The sequence below is a fragment of the Leptinotarsa decemlineata genome, unplaced genomic scaffold (assembly GCF_025532065.1).
Source record: "Leptinotarsa decemlineata unplaced genomic scaffold, Ldec_3_MD MMD2_tig00026328_RagTag_RagTag, whole genome shotgun sequence".
NCBI classification, from domain to species: Eukaryota; Metazoa; Arthropoda; class Insecta; order Coleoptera; family Chrysomelidae; genus Leptinotarsa; species Leptinotarsa decemlineata.
The window spans coordinates 24216531-24239200 of record NW_027412688.1 but is presented as its reverse complement, the minus strand read 5'-3'; the positions used below and the strand labels follow the sequence as shown (position 1 = coordinate 24239200).

General features: G+C 32.2%; 1 protein-coding gene across 1 annotated transcript; it reads left to right on the top strand.

The window, feature by feature from the left end:
* The first annotated feature begins 263 nt into the window (after positions 1–263).
* On the top strand, positions 264–21661 carry LOC111512377 (ATP-binding cassette sub-family F member 1). Its single transcript, XM_074182589.1, has 11 exons — positions 264–549; positions 603–677; positions 5853–7020; positions 7558–7876; positions 8801–8940; positions 12744–12981; positions 14470–14644; positions 15881–16059; positions 16115–16348; positions 18589–18698; positions 21313–21661. The coding sequence occupies exons 1-11, from the start codon at positions 375–377 to the stop codon at positions 21458–21460; spliced, it is 2961 nt and encodes a 986-aa protein (XP_074038690.1). The 5' UTR covers positions 264–374; the 3' UTR covers positions 21461–21661.
* The last annotated feature ends 1009 nt before the right edge of the window (positions 21662–22670 follow it).

Sequence of the window (22670 nt, the reverse complement as noted above, 5' to 3'; positions counted from 1 at the left end):
TACGTATTGGTTGAGCAGCGTAACGCAACAGTTCCTTCGAAATACTAATTCAAAATCGCCGTCTGAAATATACTGACCCATCATTGTAAATCTGTTAGCTATCACTTATAAATGTTACTTTTTCTCACAAAAATGTGAAACCAATTTTTTTCGTGTAGAAAAAACACTGTTCCAGGTTTCTTTTGATTCTACATACGCCATGTGCTAAGGTTTTTCCACGAAAAAAAGAAGAAGACTCCTATGCTGTGTCTGAAATTACAGATGACGTAAAATATCTTTTCTCTTTGATTTGAGTTGGTGTTAGTTAGGTTAGGTGATAAATCCAAAACTGAAAAGCCATATTGTGTTTATTTTTTTTTTAAAATTGCTCAAGAATGTCAAAAAAACGTGGAAATAAAAAAGGAAAAAATGTTGAAGATGATTTTGGTGAGGAAGCACCTAGTGTATCAAATAATAAAGAAAACACTTTGAAAACCTCAAAGTCGAAGGCTTCCAAAAAGGGAAAGCGTGGTAAAAATGACTGGAGTGATGAGGAAACTGCGGAAAAAGGTACAGAAAGAATTGAAAATTTTCCTATCTAAATTCGATAATCTTTGTTCCAGGATCATCTGAGCCACTGGAAAAGTTAAAAAACACTGATCCACAAACTGGAGGGAGTAAAAAATCCACCAAAAAAGGTAAACATTCCTCAACTAATCTCATACCTATTAATGTTTTCATAAAAGACTCAACTTTCGACATAATAATACGTCCAGTACGAAGATAGGTTGAAAATTGAACATGGGATAAGAGCTTGAAAATAATCTGCAGGAAGAGCTTTACATTAAGCTACTTGTTTGGTCAATATAAATCAGTCTTTTAAGCTGAAGTATATGTATTCTTGTTATGTGTAATGGATATCAATTTGGGGCCTCAACAAAATGAGAGGCACGATATTCTTTCAAACAATTCTTTCATAGCACTTGGAGCACTGATGATCTGTAAAATATTATTGAGACCTGTTGGCAGGACCCTCAGGAATTATAGACAATGAAAAAGTTGATGAGCTTGCTGGATATCTATCATCAGTTCCATATATAGGCTCTGAACCAGTTGTGGAGGTACAAAAATCTATTGTACAAATTCAAATCAATAAATAGGTGAATAAAAACAGTAGAGTACTGGGAAGATATATTCAGTAACACAGATGGAAATTTATTGAAGGGATAATATCAGTAGAAAACTGAACAGCTGCTTCAACAAAGCAGGGATTCATTCAGAATTATTACAGAGCTACTCATATGGTCCATTTAAAGCAGAGGTTCTCAAACTCATTTGGTCTACCGCCCACTTCGAGAAATAATTATTTTCTGGTCCCCCCCAATTTTTTTTACTTTACTACATCTTAAGAATCACAATCGCAGTCATTATTTTAATAATTAAATTATGTGTGTTATGTGAAAATAAGACTTTCTGATGAGGGTAATGTAAGACACCATTTTGTAATATTAAGAAAACTTTTATTCATGTTATTAAAACAAACATTTCAATTTGAATTTTAAAACTAATCCAATGTGAAGGATGAATATGATGATTTTAACAAGTTTTTTTATATCAGGCTCAAATTTACTCAAAAACGGCTGTAAGTCACCGCATTCGGTAATCTGCAACTGGTTTCTCTTTTTAGTTAGCAATGTTGCCACAGCACTAAATCCACGTTCACACACATACGATAAATGCTATAAAAAATCATTGAACGATGGACCACAATCCAGGGTACAATTGCGGGATTGGCTTTTGTAGTCAAAATTCTTCGTATCCATTTTTGAATTTTATTTTTATTTCCTCGTTCGTTATCAGTTCTATGAGTTCTTCTTCCAGCTGGGGTGATCCTGCTGTGTTGACATTTGAAAAAGGATCCAACACCCAGTCCGGTATTTCCAATTTTAAAATATCCTGGAATCTTTCTGCGAAATCACTGTGAAGTTGGAGATTGACATCATTGAATAATTTATACCGGTCTGTCAAGTACGCAAAATCATTCTTTGAAGTGATGAGGTTGTCGTGCAATTCTTTGATTTTTTTTTTGTTTTCTAAGAACTCCATTACAGAGTCAAATAGATTGTAAAATCTAGTCAGACAGTTAAGTCTTGATAACCAACGCACTTCTGTATGAAATAGCAATCAGTTGAAATCTGCATCATTAGCAACACAAAGCTGATTAAATAATCTGTCATTTGAAGAGCTGTTTCGGATTTTATTGACTGCTTTGATGATATATTGCAGTGATAGAGAGGCACTCACTCAAATTTTTCTCAACCAAATGTTGCCTATGAATGATGCAATGTATAGCGAGCACATCTGGAATTTTATTTTTTAAGTACGCTATGAAGCCTTTGTGACGTCCTGTCATAGCCGGACCACCATCCGTAGCAGCTGATATAATATTCTTCAGTGGAATTTCTTTCTCATCACAAAATATTCCCAGTGTATTATTATATATGGTTTCTCCTTTTGTATCCAACTCTAAATTTCTGGCAAATAGTAGTTCTTGATATATTTTCTCATTTTTAAACCTCATGTATGACAACAACAGTGCTTCATTGGTTGGTAAAGTGGACTCATCTAACTGAATTGAGAATTTAGAAGTCTTCAGATGATTGTACAATGCATCTTCAATGTTTTCAGCCATCTCATCAATTCATCTTTGCACGGAACTATTGCTCAAAGTAATTTTTCTGATATCTGCCGCTGGTTTATGGAGCACAGTAGTTATTACTTCTTTTATTGCCGGTAAAATTAAATCCTCTCCGATAGTTTGAGGTTTACCTGGTTGAGCAATTAGCAAGGAGATATTGTAGGAAGCTCGGAGTCCGTCGTCGTCTTGCTTAGAAGCCGCTGAAAAAAGTTTTGACACACTTTGCTGAGCTGAGTGTTTCTTTTCCAGTTCTTGAAAATAAGTCACACTTTTGTTTTTTTTTTATCTGAATGTATTTTATTCAAATGATCTTGTGGCCTCGAGGGTTTCATCGCTTAATTCGAAAATGTTTTTTGACAAAGAAGGCACATAAGCGAAGATGGATTTGTGGGATTTTCAATAAATCCATATTTAATATATTCCGCGCTATACTACCGTTTCTTCTTTTTTGCTTTTGTCTTCAAAAATTCCGAAGTGAAAAATCGAGTATTAAAAACTTGCTAATGACACCACTCACAGTATTCACCATATACAGCACTTTACCTAGCTAGTCGCTAACTAAAATCACTTGTTTTTGTAATATCGTAGAATGACATTACTGGCTGGATGGCGCGCGAGCTTTTATATGAGGCAGCGGGTGGGCCTAATACTTTCGAGAATGGAGGCTAGAAATTTCTCGCTTCGCATTGAAGCTTACCGCCATCTATTGTACAGTTTGACAACTATCGGACAGGAAATAGTTACTGTATAGTCCCCTAGATGGCGTTACACGAGGAAACGCGCGTTAAGCTTAAAGGAGCGGTAAAGTTTGTGTTGAAAGCAAAAAAAACATTTTTAAATTAGGCATCGCTCCCTTGAACTTCTTCAACCCCCCTCCAATCTTCTCTGTGCCCACATTGGGTTGATTATATGAGGCATGAAATTTATGAACATTTCGAATTGTCTACAATGGTAATAATAATAATAACAGTAATAAATGTAATGTCTTGGCCTACATCCATTCACATAATTATAGTAATAACACTTTTATTTCCTTTGAAGATAATTATATTGTAGCATAAGTACAATATATACTTGAGCATTTAGTGATGTGAAAACTAAAAAGGAGTAAAAACAGTTGTGTCCTCACTCTGGAGAACGGTTTTATGAATTTTTTGTCTATTATGAAATTATATCGAGTTTGTTTTCTATAGACATGAACAGTTATTTATGTATTCAGATTATCCATGAGGAAAAAGAAATATACAAATACTACAGTATTACCTTAAAACTAAACCTTAATGTATGTATAAATTTAGACATATATCAATGTAAACATAAAATTTAAATGATATAAACTCAAAATTAACATCCTAGCTGGTTATCTGTTGAATTCGTTTGCTACACTGTTTTTTAAAATTATTCAGTGAAATTCCTGTAATGTCATAATTAAGACGGTTGGCTTCTTGAATAAACCTTGACATGGGTGAGAAGTATCCATAGTGAAGTATGGTCATATGGGACAATCAAAAGATCATTGTTCCTAGTTGAACGAACAGGTACCAGGAATGATACTTTACGTAATAGATCATTACAATTAATATAATTTTGAATGAGGTAATGACATCTTTATTTGTTCTACGAATATCTAGTATATTCTAATAATCATATTCACCAACTGTGTGGCCAGATTTGAAGGCAATATATATGAGGAATCTCTTTTGCACTGCTTCAATATTATTTATATGTACAGTATAATGAGGAACCCAGACTAGTGACGCATGCTCTAAAACAGATCTTCATAGGCTAGGTGGCAACTGATGGCATCGACGGTTAGATCCTTACAATTTCGAAAAACAAAATCAAGAAGTTTTAGGAGCTTTATTGATGGCGGTGTTATACCCAAATCTCTCATTTCATTGAGCCGTTTTAGATTGACATCTTCCAGAACATTGTTATTATTACAGCAAATGTTATAGAAAAAGCATTTCCTTTGATTTAAAGAGATCTGATTGTTTTCAGACCGAACATATAGAGAATTGATATCATCCTGTACCTGTAACTGATATCATTCTTTCGATAGGCTTTAGCTTTAGTTCATCAGCAAACAATAAGAATTTACAGTAATAAATTGAAGTGCCTACATCGTTTATAAATGAGGTAAACAGCAGGGGTCCCAAATGAGAGCTCTGTGGCACTCCAGAATATACTGAATATATTGAATATATAGTGCAGATTATACAAAGAAAAAAAGTATCTTAATATTAAAGTAACTATTATAAATCTTCAACAAAAATCCATCTAATATAACTAACTACATACTTCAATTGTGAACATCGAATTACACAGAAATTAACTTTTTTTGAAAATTCAATTGATGATAATTGTTAACTACTGATCTACAAAGCTTTGTGAAATTTCATAATTTTCTATAAGAATGTTTCCTTCAAATAATGTGCACCATTGACTTATCCTGCTTACATTCAAAATTAATATTAAATAGGTAAGGAAAATATTCAGTCACTATCTAGTTATTTGCAAATAGAAAATAACTTACACAAATACTTGAAAATTCCGAATTTCAACTTTGATTTTGAATCATATGAAGAATTCCATCGAAAGTACTCTTGACAACTTTTATGCTTTGAAATTAGATATTATCCAAAAAAGTATGATTATAATTTAACTCTTAGGTAAATGTCAACAAATTGTTAATAAATTTAGATAAGGAATTTTTAACCCTTGAAAAATATGAAAGTTACAAACAATCATCTATATGAAATAAATAATTTTTACCAATCATGTTCTAATTCTGATTTCAATAGGTACGTTAGTCAGTGGCTGTACTAGTCTTTGACAAACATACCATCGACAGACTATACCTTTTGTTGATATTGCCAATCAAAAGTCCCATAATTGTGTTTCTGTATATTATGTTAATTGATGCTCTTGATATTATCTATGACTTTAGTTTTTATTGATAATTTTGATGATACTATCTAGTGTAACGAAACATTAAAGCTGATTATGGTGATATTCATGGATGGTCCTAACACTTCATTCTTAAAATTACAAATAATAATTATCTGAAAAAAATTTTTAGAGAATATTGTTTGACTATAGTTAGAAAAATTATTTTCTATTTTGTATGGAAACAATCAAATTTCAGTAATTCCTAATTCTTTCTATTTTTAAGGGAAAACAAACAAAAAAGATGAATGGTCAGACAAAGAAATTGAGGTCAACCTTTCAGGTGGAGATTCCGAACCTACTCCAGTTGCAATAAAGAAATCGCTAAAGAAAAGTAAGAAGAAAAAACAGGATTTTGATGAAGAATCTGAGGATGATACTCCAGTCCCTCTCAAAAGAGGTGGTAAAATGAAAGGTACAAATGAAGAAAGTGACGATAATAAATCCCAAAAACTTGACACTGGTGACGAATCGGATGAAGCTTCAAAACCGGTGAAAAAAAGTAACAAGGGGAAACAGAAACATATCGAAAATGAATCTGATGATGACATACCAAAGCCTGTAAAGAAAGGGGGTAAGAAAAAGGCATCCAAGAAGGAAAGGGACGATGATTCTGATGAGGAAGTTCCACTTCCTGTGAAGAAAGGATCTAAAAAGAAAAATCAAATTCAAGTTGATGAAGAGGAGGACCTTGATGAAAATGAAGTTGGGTTAAGAGAAAATGGTTTTCCATCACAGGCTCAGAATCATCAGGTTGCAGAGGATAATGTCCAAATTGATGAAAAATCAGATAGAAAAGAAGTTAAGGAAGAAGACTTCATTGAGGAATTGAAAAAAAATGAAGATGTTATTCAAGAAAATAATGATTTGGAAGATGAACCAAGTTATATAGGAAAGAAAAAAAAGAAAAGCAAAAAGAAAGTGGAGGAAAAAAAAGAAATGAAAAATGAAAGTGCAATCCAAATTACAGAGAACAAGCCTGTGTCTTCAGAAGAGAAACGGGAGATTTCACCAGTTGAACATCAAATAGAAACTGTGACTGAGGAAATAACTGAAAAACTTTCCTCCACACACATTGGGGAAGAAAAATTGTTAGATGATATGAAAGAGAAAAAATTAACGCACAAGGAAAAGAAGAAAATGAAGAAACAGCAGGAGTATGAGAAACAAATGGAAACAATGTTGAAAAAAGGTGGACAAGGACATTCGGAGTTGGATAGTAACTTCACGGTATCCCAAGCACAGAAGACAGCAGGGCAGAAGGCTGCTTTAGAAAATGCTGTAGATATCAAGATTGAAAATTTCAGCATTTCAGCTAAAGGAAATGATCTGTTCGTCAATGCCAATCTGTTGATTGCCCAAGGTCGACATTATGGTTTAGTGGGACCAAATGGGTAAGTATGATTTTTGTTGATAATTTTCTTGTAGTGAGAGCCAACTCAATTTGTTTTCACCTCAGTTGCAATCTCAAAAGATCCAAATAAATGTAGAAAATAATAATTCAAAGGAGTGCATTATCCAATAAAGTATGATCATCAGGTGCTTTAGCGGGCCATTCTAAGAAACATCGTCTGCCGGTTTGGATAGTTGAGTTTTCAAGTTATGTTACATTTCAGTAAGATGGGGCATCTCCTCATATTACATGCTGATTCTAGAGTCGTACTGAAAATGATGTATTTTTATATAAAATTCGTCCGATCCGACCCTGATATCTTGTCCCATTCGGAAGTTGAAAGGGGGGTAGGAACTTTTTATGACTGCACTATATATTTAATCAGAGGTGATTGATTTTCAATTTACACCCATTTCATTAATTAATTTAAAGTTGTAAATATATAATCACCAGATTCACGTGAACTAAATATAATGTGTTAGAATAACTTGCTTTGATATAACTTTAAAGATTTTTAATTCTTGATTGATTACTCTAGACATGGTAAAACCACCCTCCTACGTCACATTGCCCAAAAAGCTTTTGCCATTCCTCCGAATATCGATATACTCTATTGCGAGCAAGAAGTTGTTGCTGATGATAACTCTGCTGTCAACACTGTTTTGGCGGCCGATGTCAAGAGAACGGAACTTTTAGCAGAGTGCAAGAAACTGGAAGAAGCAGCAGCTGGTGGGGATTTGGAGGTGCAGGAGAAACTGAATGAGGTGTATGCTGAGCTGAAGGCAATTGGAGCCGATTCAGCCGAACCGAGAGCTAGGAGAATATTAGCTGGTTTGGGATTCGATAAAGAAATGCAGGTTAGTTCAGGAACAATCCTTGCAATACAAAAATTAATATGTTACCAATTTATCAGTATTATTAATCACAGAAATGGTTGGGAAATGATACAAAAGTTTTCTTCATTTTCTGAAGATGCCAACTTGGTTGGTGAAACATGCATCAAGAAGAGTATTACACATTTTTTGTGATTGGGAAAAGTGCTTGTTTTGGATAAATAATTTTGATGTCAAAAATTTAATAATTTGTGCTTTGTTATCATTTTTGAAAACATTTCGAATGTAGAAATTAAAATGAATGAAATAACAACTGAGTATCAATTATTTTATTATTCAGTGTCTCGGTGCAAATATTGAAAATACATTGATCGATAATGAAATGCACCAAACTTATATTCAGATTAGATCGTCAGTTCTCTTATAATTTATTTTAGTAAGTAATACAAACCTCCGAATAAAAGAATAATTTTTGTTGGCATAATATAAAAAATTGGAAATGTTCATGATAATTTTACGTTTCTGAATTCCAAATTAAGCGGCTTATTTTTCTGTTGACTTCAATATTATTTGAGAATTTTTATATAGCCTTTTTGAAGTTTCTAGATTTACTCTAAAAAAAACTTTGAGAACAGGGATCAGAAAGTTCTGGGAAATAGGTGAGAACAATTTTGATTACAAATTATCTGAGGATATTTCAATCAGATTCTATAATATTTATCGATTTGGGGTTGTTTACCGTAATTTGTTTTGGGTGTCTCAATGTTTTGTGGAAAAGTGGTTGGCATCGTCAGTTATCAAAAACTTCATCAAAATTTTATAAAGACACAGGAACTTGTTAATTTTTCATTGAGGTGGAACATTTCTCCTAAAATGTAGATGAAAATATGATATATAAACTTATTTATTCGCTAATATATAAAAATACTATTTTATATATTTTTCTAGGACCGTGCCACAAAAAACTTTTCTGGAGGTTGGAGAATGAGAGTTTCTTTAGCAAGAGCCCTGTATATTGAACCTACTCTGCTATTGTTGGATGAACCTACCAATCACTTGGACTTGAATGCGGTAATTTGGTTGGATAAGTGAGTATCTTTTTAATATATTTGTTTTGAAAATTTAGAACTTATGATGATAACATAAACTAAAAATGTATTTCCAAACCTTAATTTTTAGATAGGTGTAGTCAGGAATAGCTTTGAAGTGTTTTTTGCTACTGAGCACCATTCTTCTCAAACCCCTTCAAAGTGTTGAAAAATAATTTCATCAAATAATACTCTGATGAATACATTACAACAAAGTATACTGAAAAATTCATTTCGTTTTTAAAGTTTGATACAACAAAGATGATAAGTGTTCAAGTATGGGATTTGACGGATTTGAGCTCACCCAATAAATGAATTAGAAGAGGTTTTATTATCAGTTGAAGATATGGATAAAAGTTATAAGCTAATCAGTAATATTTTATTCCTTTCATGGAAAGGGGTGAGAGATATTACCAAAGCAACAATTTTCAATTGATCACAAATTAATAAACAATCAAGCTGGTTTCCACCTGATGGTATAAATTTTGGTCGAATTTTCAGAATCATTTTAATGCAATAAAGGTTATAAATAAAATAGATATAGACAACAAGCTTTGGTATCGACAATCACGATTTTTTGTGGAAATTTGAAATGGTTAATGATTTTTGCCAATTATGATCCTCAACCCAATTTATATTGGGGGGTGGTATTTTCAACATCACCAAATACGAATTATTAGGATTTATGATGGAAAAAGGGAAGCTAACTCAGTTGCTTTGGCAATAAACTTTGTTTTGGTTTGTAGAACGATTTTCTTATGAATGAAAGTTTTGTCAACATTTTGCTATTCTGAGAAAAAGAACTAAAGTCCTTACAAATGATGTCAAGGACAACTGCTAGTTATGAATATCTTTGCTCAAGGACTAACTATGTTAATTTTGTTGAATTTATGGTCTCTAACTATCCTCTACATATTAATCAAGTATAAGGTTGATTTTACATATACCGGGTGTCAACGAATCTATTAGACAAGTCATAATTTCTAGACTATTAGGAGAATTGAAATGAGATTTGGTATAGTTGAATGGTATGTGGAGAGGAATGTTTTCACATATTTTTCACTTTCCGGTCACTTCCGGTTTCAGCGGAAATGGCTCCGGTTCTGAATTTTTAAATGGAACACCCTGTATATTGTAACATTTTTGGATTTCTGAGACAATTCTGGATCAGAAACTGACATTTCCGGAAGTTTTTCAGCCTACTTGATTTTTTCAGAGTCACTTTTAAAATTGCATCTAGGTGGCCATGATCGGACGTAAACTAATCTATGGACCTCAGGTGATATCAGAAATTTGCAATAGCGGAGTTTTAGTGACTAGTGTGTTGAATATGAATGAGACAAGTTTACAAAATAACATTTTCGTGTCTAACTATTATTTTTCAAATGGCGACCATTTTTTGACAAGCAATTTCCGAAAAAAGGATTTTTTGACGAATCTAACGTTACTAATTTATTTGCGATTGGATCAACAAATTTAACAAATTTAACTAATAATTTCAGCGATGCACTTAGATTTTTTGCAATATCCTAAGTTCTTGAAAATTCCACTATAGTGAATTTTCAAAGTGCATCCCTCCTTGTTCAAGACACATTTCAGCTCGTTCAATTGTTTCTCTCAACACGTTTTGTAACATTTGAGGCGATATACTTCTAAATGCCTGTTGAATCCTTTCTTCTAAGATTTCGAGAGTGGCTGGGGCTGTTGCATAGTAGACCCTTTCTTTTACATATCCCCAAATGAAGAAATCTAACACAGTCAGATCCGGTGAGCGGGCAGGCCACCATACTGGACCGTTGGTTGCAATAACTCTATTATTAAAATGCTCTATTAAAAAATCAAGTACGTCTCTGCTATTATGGGGTGGTGCTCCATCTTGCTGGAAGTAAATTTGCCGTAAAACTTCTAAAGGCATATCATTAAGATGATCCTCGATTTCATTTTGAAGAAAACCCAAGTATCTAACCCCTGTTAACTGACCTTGAAACAATATTGGACCAATTATTCTGTTTCCAACGATACCAGCCCAGACATTGACGCCAAACCTTTCTTGAAAATTGCCCTCTCTCATTGCATGTTGATTTTGTTGGGCCCAGTACCGACAATTCTGCTTATTAAACATGCCATTATTTGTAAACCGTGATTCGTCGGAAAATAGAATGAAGTTGATAAAATTTGGGTTAACTCTATGATTTTGAAGCAACCAATCACAAAATACTACTCTTCTATTGCCGTTGTCAGCATACAAATGTTGATGTAACTGATATTTAAATGCTCGATATCCGTGCTTTTTCAGTATTTTTCTTGCTGATTCGTGACTTATCTGCATTTCTCTACTAATTTCTCTTAAAGAAACCGTTTTGTCAACTTCTACCATAGCAAGAACGTTAATCTCAGTCTCCTCATTTATGACAAACCTCTGTTCTGCGTCTCGATTTCCCTCTTGCCTAAAATACTGATGAGATGGGTGTTGCCGATTGGGATATCTCTGAGCATACAACTCAGCAGCTTTCCTTGAATTTCTGTGGCATTCTCCAAACAATAACAACATATCCACTTTTTCACTTTGAGTATACATTATTTCGACGAAAATCAAGAGAAACTTCTACTTTCTGCTCATAAAGCTTATGTCACTGTCATAACCTAGGTGAGCGTTTTGTTCTCCAAAGTGGACTTGATGGAAATAACCGCAAAATATTATGCATCATTCCTATCCATGGCACCCTTGACAAAAGTAAATGAATTTGTATCGAGTATTTTCCTCAGTAATATTTAATTTATGTTCTTATTTGTAATCCAATCGCAAATAAATTAGTATCGTTAGATTTGTCAAAAAATCCTTTTTTCGGAAAGTGCTTGTCAAAAAATGGTCGCCATTTGAAAAATAATAGTTAGACACGAAAATGTTATTTTGTAAACTTGTCTCATTCATATTCAACACACTAGTCACTAAAACTCCGCTATTGCAATTTTCTGATATCACCTGAGGTCCATAGATTAGTTTACGTCCGATCATGGCCACCTAGATGCAATTTTAAAAGTGACTCTGAAAAAATCAAGTAGGCTGAAAAACTTCCGGAAATGTCAGTTTCTTATCCAGAATTGTCTCAGAAATCCAAAAATGTTACAATATACAGGGTGTTCCATTTAAAAATTCAGAACCGGAGCCATTTCCGCTGAAACCGGAAGTGACCGGAAAGTGAAAAATATGTGAAAACTCTCCTCTCCACATACCATTTATCTGTACCAAATCTCGTTTTGATACACCTAATAGTCTAGAAGTTATGACTTGTCTAATAGATTCGTTGACACCCGGTATACATGTCCCCGTTCCTATCATAAAAAATCTGGGAACATTTATACAATAAAATACCAACAGACATTACCGGTCTGAGTTATAACCGTTTCAAGGCTAGAGTTAAACACTCGCTATTAAGAGACTGTTTCTACTCCATCGACGAATATTTGAATTGTGAGACATTGATATTTTAATATGTTACATGTCTTTTTTATTTCCATAATAATTGTTTTACATGTAATCAGCGTGTATGCAACAACTATTGTTCAATTATTGTTAATCTTGTTTGTCAGTTTGACTTGTCACTATTGTACATTTTGTAGTTATTGTGATGAAATAAACATATTCTTTTCTATTCTATTTTTTCATATCAAAACGGAGAAGTTGAAATAAGTTTCATAACATTTTTTTAATCTCTTTAAGAAACCCAATTCCGAAAGGTTATAAAATGATAATAATGAACAGCATTAGAAGTTACAAAAGTGATGTTTCCGTTATTTTTCAGCTACCTCCAGGGATGGAAGAAAACTCTGCTAATAGTTTCTCACGATCAATCTTTCTTAGACAATGTTTGTAACGAAATAATTCATTTAGATAATAAAAAATTGTATTATTACAAAGGGAATTATTCCATGTTCAAAAAGATGCATGTGCAGAAGAAAAAAGAAATGATTAAGGAGTACGAGAAACAGGAAAAAAGACTGAAAGAGCTCAAATCGTCAGGATCTTCAAAGAAACAAGCAGTAAGTATGACATTTTAACAAAAATTTGGATTTCAGATTAGTTTCAATAATATATCACTGTCGAAGTCAGATTGAAAGTATGTAGTTGCCTGTGATGTTCTTCTAATTTAATGAAAAACATGTTTATGAATTGGTACATGATGGTATACTTAGCCATACACTTTCATTAGGTTCTGTAATGTTATAACTATTGTCAGCATTTTTTTCATTTCTAATTTATTTAATGATTTTTATCACTTTGTTAGATCTGTATCTGATGAATTGAAATTGATGTTCAGGAAAAATATTACCTTGCAAATTAGGCAATAATTATTATTATTATTATTTATTATTTGTTCAATTACAATGAAGTAAAATGCCCAGATGAGCGTAGAATATGTCAGTGTAATAAATATACAGTTAAAAACATTTAAAAATTAAAATCAATTAAATGTGAGAAATTTTAGCAGTTAAAATCTGAAGTGATGGTATCTTTAAAATATTCATCAGTTGAGTAGTACGCTCTATTTAGAAGAAAGTTTTTAAGTTTATTTTTGAGTGTTGTTTTAGAGAGGCTTTTTAGTGCATTTGGAAGTTTGTTATAGATTTTTATTAGAGTATACGGTATATTTTTCTGAATAAAAGTAAAATTAGGAATATTAGTAACCAAATCTGCTTTATTTCTTGTTGGGTAGATGTGTGCTTTATCAAAGTCGTTAAAAAGCTTTGGATTGCTTTTAATAAACATTATGCTGTCAAGAATATACTGACTGTATAGGGTCAGTACTTTCTTTTCTATGAATAAAGGTTTACAGCTATCAGTTTGTTTGGATTTATAAATAATTCTAAGGCAACGTTTTTGAAGTGAAAACATTTTTTTAACGTTCACAGATGCACCCCAAAAAATTAAGCCGTATTTAAGTCTTGAGTGGACTTGTGCATAATAGACAGACATTGACGCTTGAACATTTATTGTTTTAGTGATGACTCTTAGGGCATAGCAATGCCTTGCAACATTTTCTGACAAAGTATCCAGATGAGATTTCCAATCTAGTCTAAAATCTAGCTCAATTCCCAGGAATTTTGAACTTTTACTAGTTGTTATTGTTGATTTACCATCCGAAAAAGTATAATCATTCATTGCGGTGAATGTTTTCAAAAAAAGTATGATAGAAATAGGTCCTATCAACGGGTAGAATTTGATCTCTCCTGAAAATATATATATTTATTTATTCAGGTAATTTGCCAAAAATAAGTTTCTTCAACTATTCAACCAATTGAATGATTATAATAGAATTTAGTAATGAAAAAAATATTTGGCCTTTTTAATTATATGTATCGAAATAGGATTCAGAATATTTAAATAAAGCTAATTTCATTATATACATCCATTATTGGAAAATTTTTCGAAGAAGGCCATATATTAATTTTATATGTAGATAAACCTTGTTTTTGATATTTGTATTTATTTTATCTAATACCCAGTCTTAAACTCAATTGCAATTACAGGAGAAAAAACAAAAAGAGGCCCTTACCAGGAAACAAGAGAAAAATAGGAGCAAAATTCAAAAACAAGAAGAAGAAACTGCTCCTACTGAATTGCTGCAAAGACCTAAAGATTATTTGGTTAAATTCAGATTCCCAGAACCACCACCTCTACCACCACCAGTTTTAGGATTACACAGTAAGTATTTAAATAAATAGCAATAAAAGTTTCATTCCAAATATCTCAGAAACCCATAAAATCGCTTTATGTGTTCCTAACCCTTCGTCAGTCCTAATGCAAAATCACGAATGTGTAGATTCCTCGTTTTGAAAAAACAAGGTCTGAAGTTTCTATTGGGATACTTACTTTGTATACATACTTTATTTTTCACATTCGTGGTTTTGTCATAGGAAACTTAACACGATACTAAATCTACCCATGCACATAAATTATCTTTCTTCACAATTGCAATATACTCAGCGACTTCCCTGATTGTGATTCAGTGATCACTCATAAGTTTTTCTTCAACCTTTTTCATGTTTTCATTGGTTGGTGATGTGCTTTGGCGCTCAGGGCATTCTTCATTTTCAAACTTTTGTTTCACTCATAGCAGACTCACCATAGGCCTTTATTGAAATTTCATTTCATACAAATTCTTTGTATCAACATAAGTGACACGTCCAATATAAGTGTCAACGAATACAGCTGAAAATTTTCATTGCCACAGACAAATTTAACAATGAACACAGCTGAACATTTTTATCATATTTCAAGAGCATGTTAAAAAAAATCTGTTTTTCCGTAAACCAGCTGTCGCACCCTACGAACGACAACCCTCAGAAGTCGAAACTTGTGCGAGCTAAGGATTAACTAGGTCTTGCCTTTTAACGTGTGATTCCAAACACGGGTTGGACGATAGCAAGTGAAAATCGATCGTTCAGACTAGGGCTTAAACCATCGACCAATATGTCAGTCAATTCAAGTTAGTGAACAAGGCACCCACGTCGAACCGCGTGGCTATCGACCGACCAACATAATAGAAAAATTGACATCTGTCGAAGAAGTAAAGAAATAAATAATCAAAAAGAAATAACTGCCAATATATTAGAATTTTTTTGTCCATTTCTGAAGACGGAAGCAGATTTTGGCCTCCGAAACGTTAAGATTGTAGAAGGTAACCAATACCCAGAAAAAGGTCGATAAAAAACAGAAAAATTGACAATTGGACTTTCCAAACCCTTGAAACTTAATAAAATTTCTATGACTTCATATTAGTAAAAATCTCAGTTTTAATGAACATATTGAAAAATGTGATCCTTTTTGCGGAGTTGCAAAAACAATGCAGGAAAATTCTTGATAGGCTGTGATAGTTTCGTGTGAAAGTGGTAGTCTTTATACATAAATTTAAGTGAAATTGTTAATGCTTTCTTCCAGATGTCACCTTTGGCTATCCAGGACAAAAACCTTTACTAGTTAAAACAGACTTTGGTATTGATATGAATAGCAGAGTTGCCATTGTGGGTCCAAACGGTGTAGGAAAATCAACTTTTTTGAAATTATTGACTGGAGACCTTAGTCCTATCAGTGGAGAAAATAGAAAAAATCACAGATTGGTAAGTATAAGTTATTATTCTTTTGCGTATAAGTAAGTAAAATAAATCCTTTCAGCGAATCGGTCGATTTGACCAACACTCTGGTGAACACTTGACAGCTGAAGAAACCCCTTCGGAGTATCTGATGCGGTTATTCGATTTGCCGTATGAAAAAGCTAGGAAGCAGCTTGGAACTTTTGGACTGGCTAGTCACGCACACACTATTAAAATGAAGGATCTATCTGGTGGTCAAAAGGCAAGAGTGGCCTTAGCTGAATTGTGTCTCAATGCTCCGGATGTGCTCATTCTGGTGAGAAAATGCCTGTAAAGGGTGTGGTTTATGCTACTCGGTAATGAAATCTTTGAGTAAATATGTCTGTTGCTTGAAAGATGTCTGAAATAATTTTTGGAGTAAGACTGTTGATAAAAGTCATAAACCCAGATCAGTGAACAAGAAAGAATATAGATAATTATAACAATAAGAGTTCATTGAAATATGTTTTAATGTTTTGAGTAGTATTTTGCAGAACATCTGCTGCAAAGCTTGCAACTTTTTTTAACGAACAGGAATATGTTGAAATGATTCTTCGGGTTTGTTCTGTGTGGTGTATTGTCGTCCTCTGTGGGAATGAATTTTGCAACGTTTTGACAAAATCACATTTGTCATCATCTGGCGATTTTTTGTTAAGTGTTCGGAAGTCGTCTGACCCTACTCAGATGACTTCTTACTGTGTGGGTACAATGATGTTACATAAATACCGTTCTTCATTACCTAAATTTGGTACCTATATGTTTTGGTACCTCAGTTCTTCTTCTTCTCGATATGACCTCTTCTCCCTGTAAAGGTTTGAAATCTTAGATCAAAGGTTTTCACAGACAAGAATATGTTGAAATGATTCTTCGGGTTTGTTCTTTGTGGTGTATTGTCATCCTCAGTAGGAATGAATTTCGCAACGTTTCGACAAAATCACATTTGTGAAATAAATCGCCAGATGATGACAATTTTAAAAATGTAAATTACAAATACTAGATATATATATATAGATATATATAAATATATATATATATATATATATATATATATATATATATATATATATATATATATATATATATATATATATATATATATATATATATTATAATATCAACGTTAATATGGAATTTGAATATTATAATAGATTCACTTTGTTTTATCTCAAGCGGGAGGTTATTGTAGTCCAATAGTCCTTTATGGAATAAGGAGTTCATGGATTATATAAAGTTCAAATGTGGTACATATAAATTAGAATTCCCTCTAGTGGGGTAATTATGAATTTGCTGATGGAAAACAATAAATTTGTCAAAATATGAGGATGCATTACCAGACAATATTTTGAAGATGAATACCATGGTAAAATAGAACAAACGGACTTTCACAGAAAGCCAATCCAGAACTTCCAACATTGTTGTAGTTGGTGTGTATCTATTACATCTTAAAATTAGGCGGATGCCTCTATTCTCTAGTTTCTGCAATGTAGATAAACAATTTGCATCAAGTTGTGACAGTAATCGAAATGTGGTTGAATGATTGATTTGAAAACTGTAATGGAAGTCTAGGTTCTATGACTGTTTCATGTGTCACTCAAAGTGCTGTTGATTCTGTATCACTCACTTTTCAGTGAGTCAGGAAGCAATATTCACATATTGCTTCCTATTTTGAAGATAACTATTCATAAGATCAAGAGTGGAGTGGTTTTTTGACAATATTCCATATTTCATGAAAAAATTACATCCTACTTTTCTGTATAATTGTCTTGAAAACCTTGGAAATGCTGTATTTCAAAGAAACTGGGCGCAATTTTCACATATCTAATTAGTTGCTAATTTTAAAAATTAATGTTATTAACGTACTCAAAAAACACTTTATTGTGAAATTTATTTGAAAACGTTAGTTATAGAGTTTCATCAAGTATCGGCCAATTCCATCATATATTTTAATGATATGTATTTTGGAAGTGTTATCATTATACATATTAGATCTTTGGAAAGTTACCATCTTTCATAGATTCATTTATGGGAAAACTCAATACAGCTGTAATTTCATATGCCATTTTGCCGGCGGCTTTATTATTTTTCAGACTCTGTTCGATGATTTGCTCACTATTTCCCATTTCCTAAAATACTTGAAGAAATTATTAGCATTGATTTTTTGTTATCAGTTATGTCTCTATTAGCAAAATTGAATAGAATTTCATTCATCTTTGAAAATTCAGCAAATGCATTACATACAGTTACAGAATTATGTCAGACTGGTAAAGAAACATATACAAAGAAAGTCATTACATGCTGAAAGATGCCACAAGTTTTTTTTTGTCGAGTTTAGTGAGTCCTCATCTCGTATACAGTAGATACAAGACAGGTCTCATTGAAAAAAAATTGAGGTTTTCTGAAATATGATGTCTGTCATCCACTGGCTGTCAGACTATCCTGCAAAAAATAGTTTCGTACATTGAAAATTCATCAAACACCTTGTAAGAATTCACACACTAAAACCTTTCATATTTTCAGGATGAACCTACGAATAACTTGGATATCGAATCTATAGATGCACTGGCAGAAGCAATCAATGAATATACAGGAGGTGTTATAATTGTATCTCACGACGAACGTTTAATTAGGTAAGTTTTCATTATGGTTGAAAAATACTTGCCCGGCAATTTCTTTCTGGAGATACAGGATAAAATGAAAAACAATTCCATTTCTGAAATCTGTGTGAATCTGGTTTGAACATATTCTGCTTCAGCATATTGTCCTTGCCCGGATTTTTTTCTATCCAAGCAAAGTAACCTGGGCAATTGAAACCAACTTGAAAGGAAACCGCATTAAAATACTATTTCAAGAAAACAAATACAACAACAAACTCATATGTTAAAATAACAAATAATTAGTAATTATTAAACTTAACTAGCATTGAAGTGTTATTTAAAATATCATTGATTTTCATTAAGCACTACCAATTCCTTCACATCAATCAGATGTTATTTTTTTTCAAAAATTGTATCAAAATAATGAACTTAATCAGTTCACCCCATAAAACAGTCATGCAATGTACATCTCTTTAGAAAATGATCTGAAATTTTCCTTGGATTTTCAGTATGATCACCCTTTAATGGTTCTTCAATACTCCCACACATTTATCACTAGAAAATATGGCTGTAGTTGTAGGTTTTTATGTATTTGAAAATCTATAGTTATTTTTTTTTTCAATTGGACTGAAGCCATTGGATATCCTGAATGAAATGAATAAATTATTAATTGAAAAACACAGTCAAGTTCCATTGAATTTCAACAAAATAATTTTTTACAAAAATATGGGCTAGATTTCTCATAAAATAAAAATTTTCAGTAACACTGGGAATATAATTTTTTTTATATGAAACGTCTATTGGAACTTTGAAGTATTGATGTTCACAAAATATGCCTGAGAAAATATATAATTCCTGTTCAAGATGTTTGAAAATATCAAGATCAACAACAGTGAAAGAGATTTCATCATCAATGATACAGTAGTTTGCAAAATATTTTCTGATTGATTCGGCCGTTACTTGATGAAGATCCATAGTAATTTCAAAAACTACACCTCACGATTTGATCTACACAAACTTTATTTGAAATATATATCACAACATGTTTTGCTAGCACAGTAGCTTTTTCAAGTGGTATATACTTCAAGTTGTTCTTACATTAATATTTATATACTACATAATTGTATAAGGTAACCATAATTGAGACTACCTCCAAAAAATTACCTAAACCTCTACCTGAAGTGCCTGTTCAATTATGATCACCTGAAGCATATTACCTCACATCTACATCAATAATAATTCTTTCTTGGTTTTCAAGAAAATAAGTACAATAATGGTGATCTATTAAAATCTCGTTGGTCATTCATTAGAATGTTTGAATTTTTAAGTTTATTAATTTCCATTGCTTCCAAATGATTCAGTTTCAAACCTTTATTTTCTTTGTGCAAAATTTCGAACTCTACTTTAAAGATATGATTTTCTTCTAGAAGATGATTTGAATATGTTGAATTTGTTTTCTTATTTACATAGCTCGTATGATGTTCCTGGATTCGATTCCTAAATGTCCTGCCAGTTTGACCAATATATACTTTAGGGCACGTTCCACACTTCAATTTATATACTCCTGATTTCTCCAATTTGGATGTTTTGTCTTTATTATTTTTAACTAACTATCCCAACGTATTACTTGTTCTATATGCAATTTTAATATCTCGTTTCTTAAAAATGAAGCCACTTTTTCTGTTGGTTGTCCAAAATACGTTAAAGCTGTATAATTTTGATTATCTACCTTATCAATAGGAAAACGTCTCGAATCGCTTATGTGTAGACTTTCTTGGCAAGTATTTTGTTTATTAATTCGTCTTTAAACCCATTGTTAACCGCAATTTGCTTGATTATATTAAGTTCTATATTGAAATTATCTATTGAAAGAGGAACATTGACTAATCTGTGAATCATGCTATTATAAGCTGCTACTTTGTGTTGATAAGGATAGGTAGAATCGTAATGTATAGTTTGGAGGTAGTCTCAATTATGGTTACCTGTAGTGTATAAATATTAATTTAAGAACAACTTGAAGTATAAATCACTTGACAAAGCTACTGTGCTAGCGAAACATGCTGTGATATATTTTTCAAATAAAGTTTGGCGAGATCAAACCATGAGGTGTAGTTTTTGAAATCTATAGTTAGTTGGGTTTGTCCCAAGTAGTTCAGTAACTAGACACAAAATTAAAAAAATGAAACAAAAGTTTTCATAGTTTTTATGTCTCCTAAAGGTAGAAAGCCAGCTTGATTCTTTGCTTAATAATGAACCTAAAAAATCATGAAGTTGCCTTCATTTAACTTTCTCTGTAACTCTCATCATTCCAAAGTTCCCCAAGCATTGACTTCCCTTTCATTTGCCCAAAGTGTATAAAAGTATTTTGAACAATATGACTGAAGAATTTCTTCGAATAACATGATTCCTGAAAGGATTTCAAAATGTAATTATATGACATTAATGAATGGAAAAGTCTAACAATGTTTTTACATTTTAGTCAATTTAATTTATAACATAATATTTATATGAAGTAAATATCTCAGATATATCTAACGTGGATACACTTCTTATTTATTTTATTTCATATCTATAAGCAGTGCATATTTTGTCAGTGCAAATTATAATTCTTCAGATATTTAGAGTATTTTCATTGATTTATTTTCAGGGAAACTGGCTGTGCTCTTTACGTTATAGAGGATCAAACCATAAATGAATTAGATGGGGACTTTGATGATTATAGGAAAGAACTTCTGGAAAGTTTGGGTGAAGTTATCAACAGTCCCAGCATTGCGGCAAATGCTGCAGTTGCTTGAAGAAATTCAGTTCATCAATGATCGATATGGCCTTAAAATTTTTCAGTTCGTGAAATGCAGTAAGACGATATACTTTATACAAGATTATCGTATATAATTATTTTTACTTTACACCTATTTATTGTTTTTGTTACAGTTATGACGGTTTACTGTATTTTATGTAACTTGAAAGTTGATATTAGATTATGCACTTGAATAATTTTTTAGTTTTTTCCTTCTATCAAGTTTCAAAAATGATTTTCATGATAAATTAGCATTAATCAAGGAAATATTTCACATTAAAATTCTTGATATTTACAAAAAAGTCCGGTCTCAGCTGATCTGCGAACTTTTACATTTATGATTCAAACTCTTCCTGAGAGAATGAATTTGCTAATCTAGAGTTAGGAACCAAATTTATTCTATAATAAAATAATAAAACTGCCCTTCAATTAACAGTTTCAAAATGGAAGAATAAAATCGATACTGATAAAATTATAGTAGCAGTGTTCCTTGATTTCAAGAGGGCATTTGAAACTATCCATAGGCAAATATTACTTTGTAAACTGAGATATTATGGAATCGATGGAATAGCCTTAGGTTGGTTCAAAAATTATCTCAATGGCAGGCCACAAATAACTAGAGCGGGGAAATGTTTCTCGAATGAAATTTCAAACAATATAGGCGTACCTCAAGGGAGTGTCCTGGGACTACTGCTGTTTATAATTTACCTGAATGATGTAAATTATATACAAGGTTATGATTTTTTGAATTTATTTGCAGATGACACGTTACTTGCATGCTATGGACATGAGGCTGTAGAAACAGTGGAGAGCATGAATCGATTGTTGAAAAAATTTGAAATATATTCAAACGAAAATAAACTAAAAATTAATACGAATAAAATCAAATCAATGATAATTAGTAAGAAACATAAACTGAAATAAATTGACTATGAAAAGCTTCAACTCGAAGTGGAGGGAGACAAAATTGATTGGGTGTCAGAATTCAAGTATTTAGGCTTCGTGTTTGAGGAATCACTAACTGTCAATGCACACTGTGACTATATTTGTAAAAAGATATCAAAAAAACAATTTTTTTTCCCATGTTTTCAAAAATAACAATATACAGAACCATTATACAGCCCCATTTTGATTATTGTTCCACTCTACTTTATCTTTTAGATAAAAACAATATACAGAAGTTACAGAAACTGCAAAATCGAGGTTTA

Bases quoted from the DNA above. Each gene is read 5' to 3' on its own strand.
- LOC111512377 (XM_074182589.1), top strand. From the start codon at position 375: ATGTCAAAAAAACGTGGAAATAAAAAAGGAAAAAATGTTGAAGATGAT. The intron at 550-602 runs GTACAGAAAGAA...TCTTTGTTCCAG, and splicing joins TGAGGAAACTGCGGAAAAAG to GATCATCTGAGCCACTGGAA. The intron at 7,021-7,557 runs GTAAGTATGATT...TGATTACTCTAG, and splicing joins GGTTTAGTGGGACCAAATGG to ACATGGTAAAACCACCCTCC.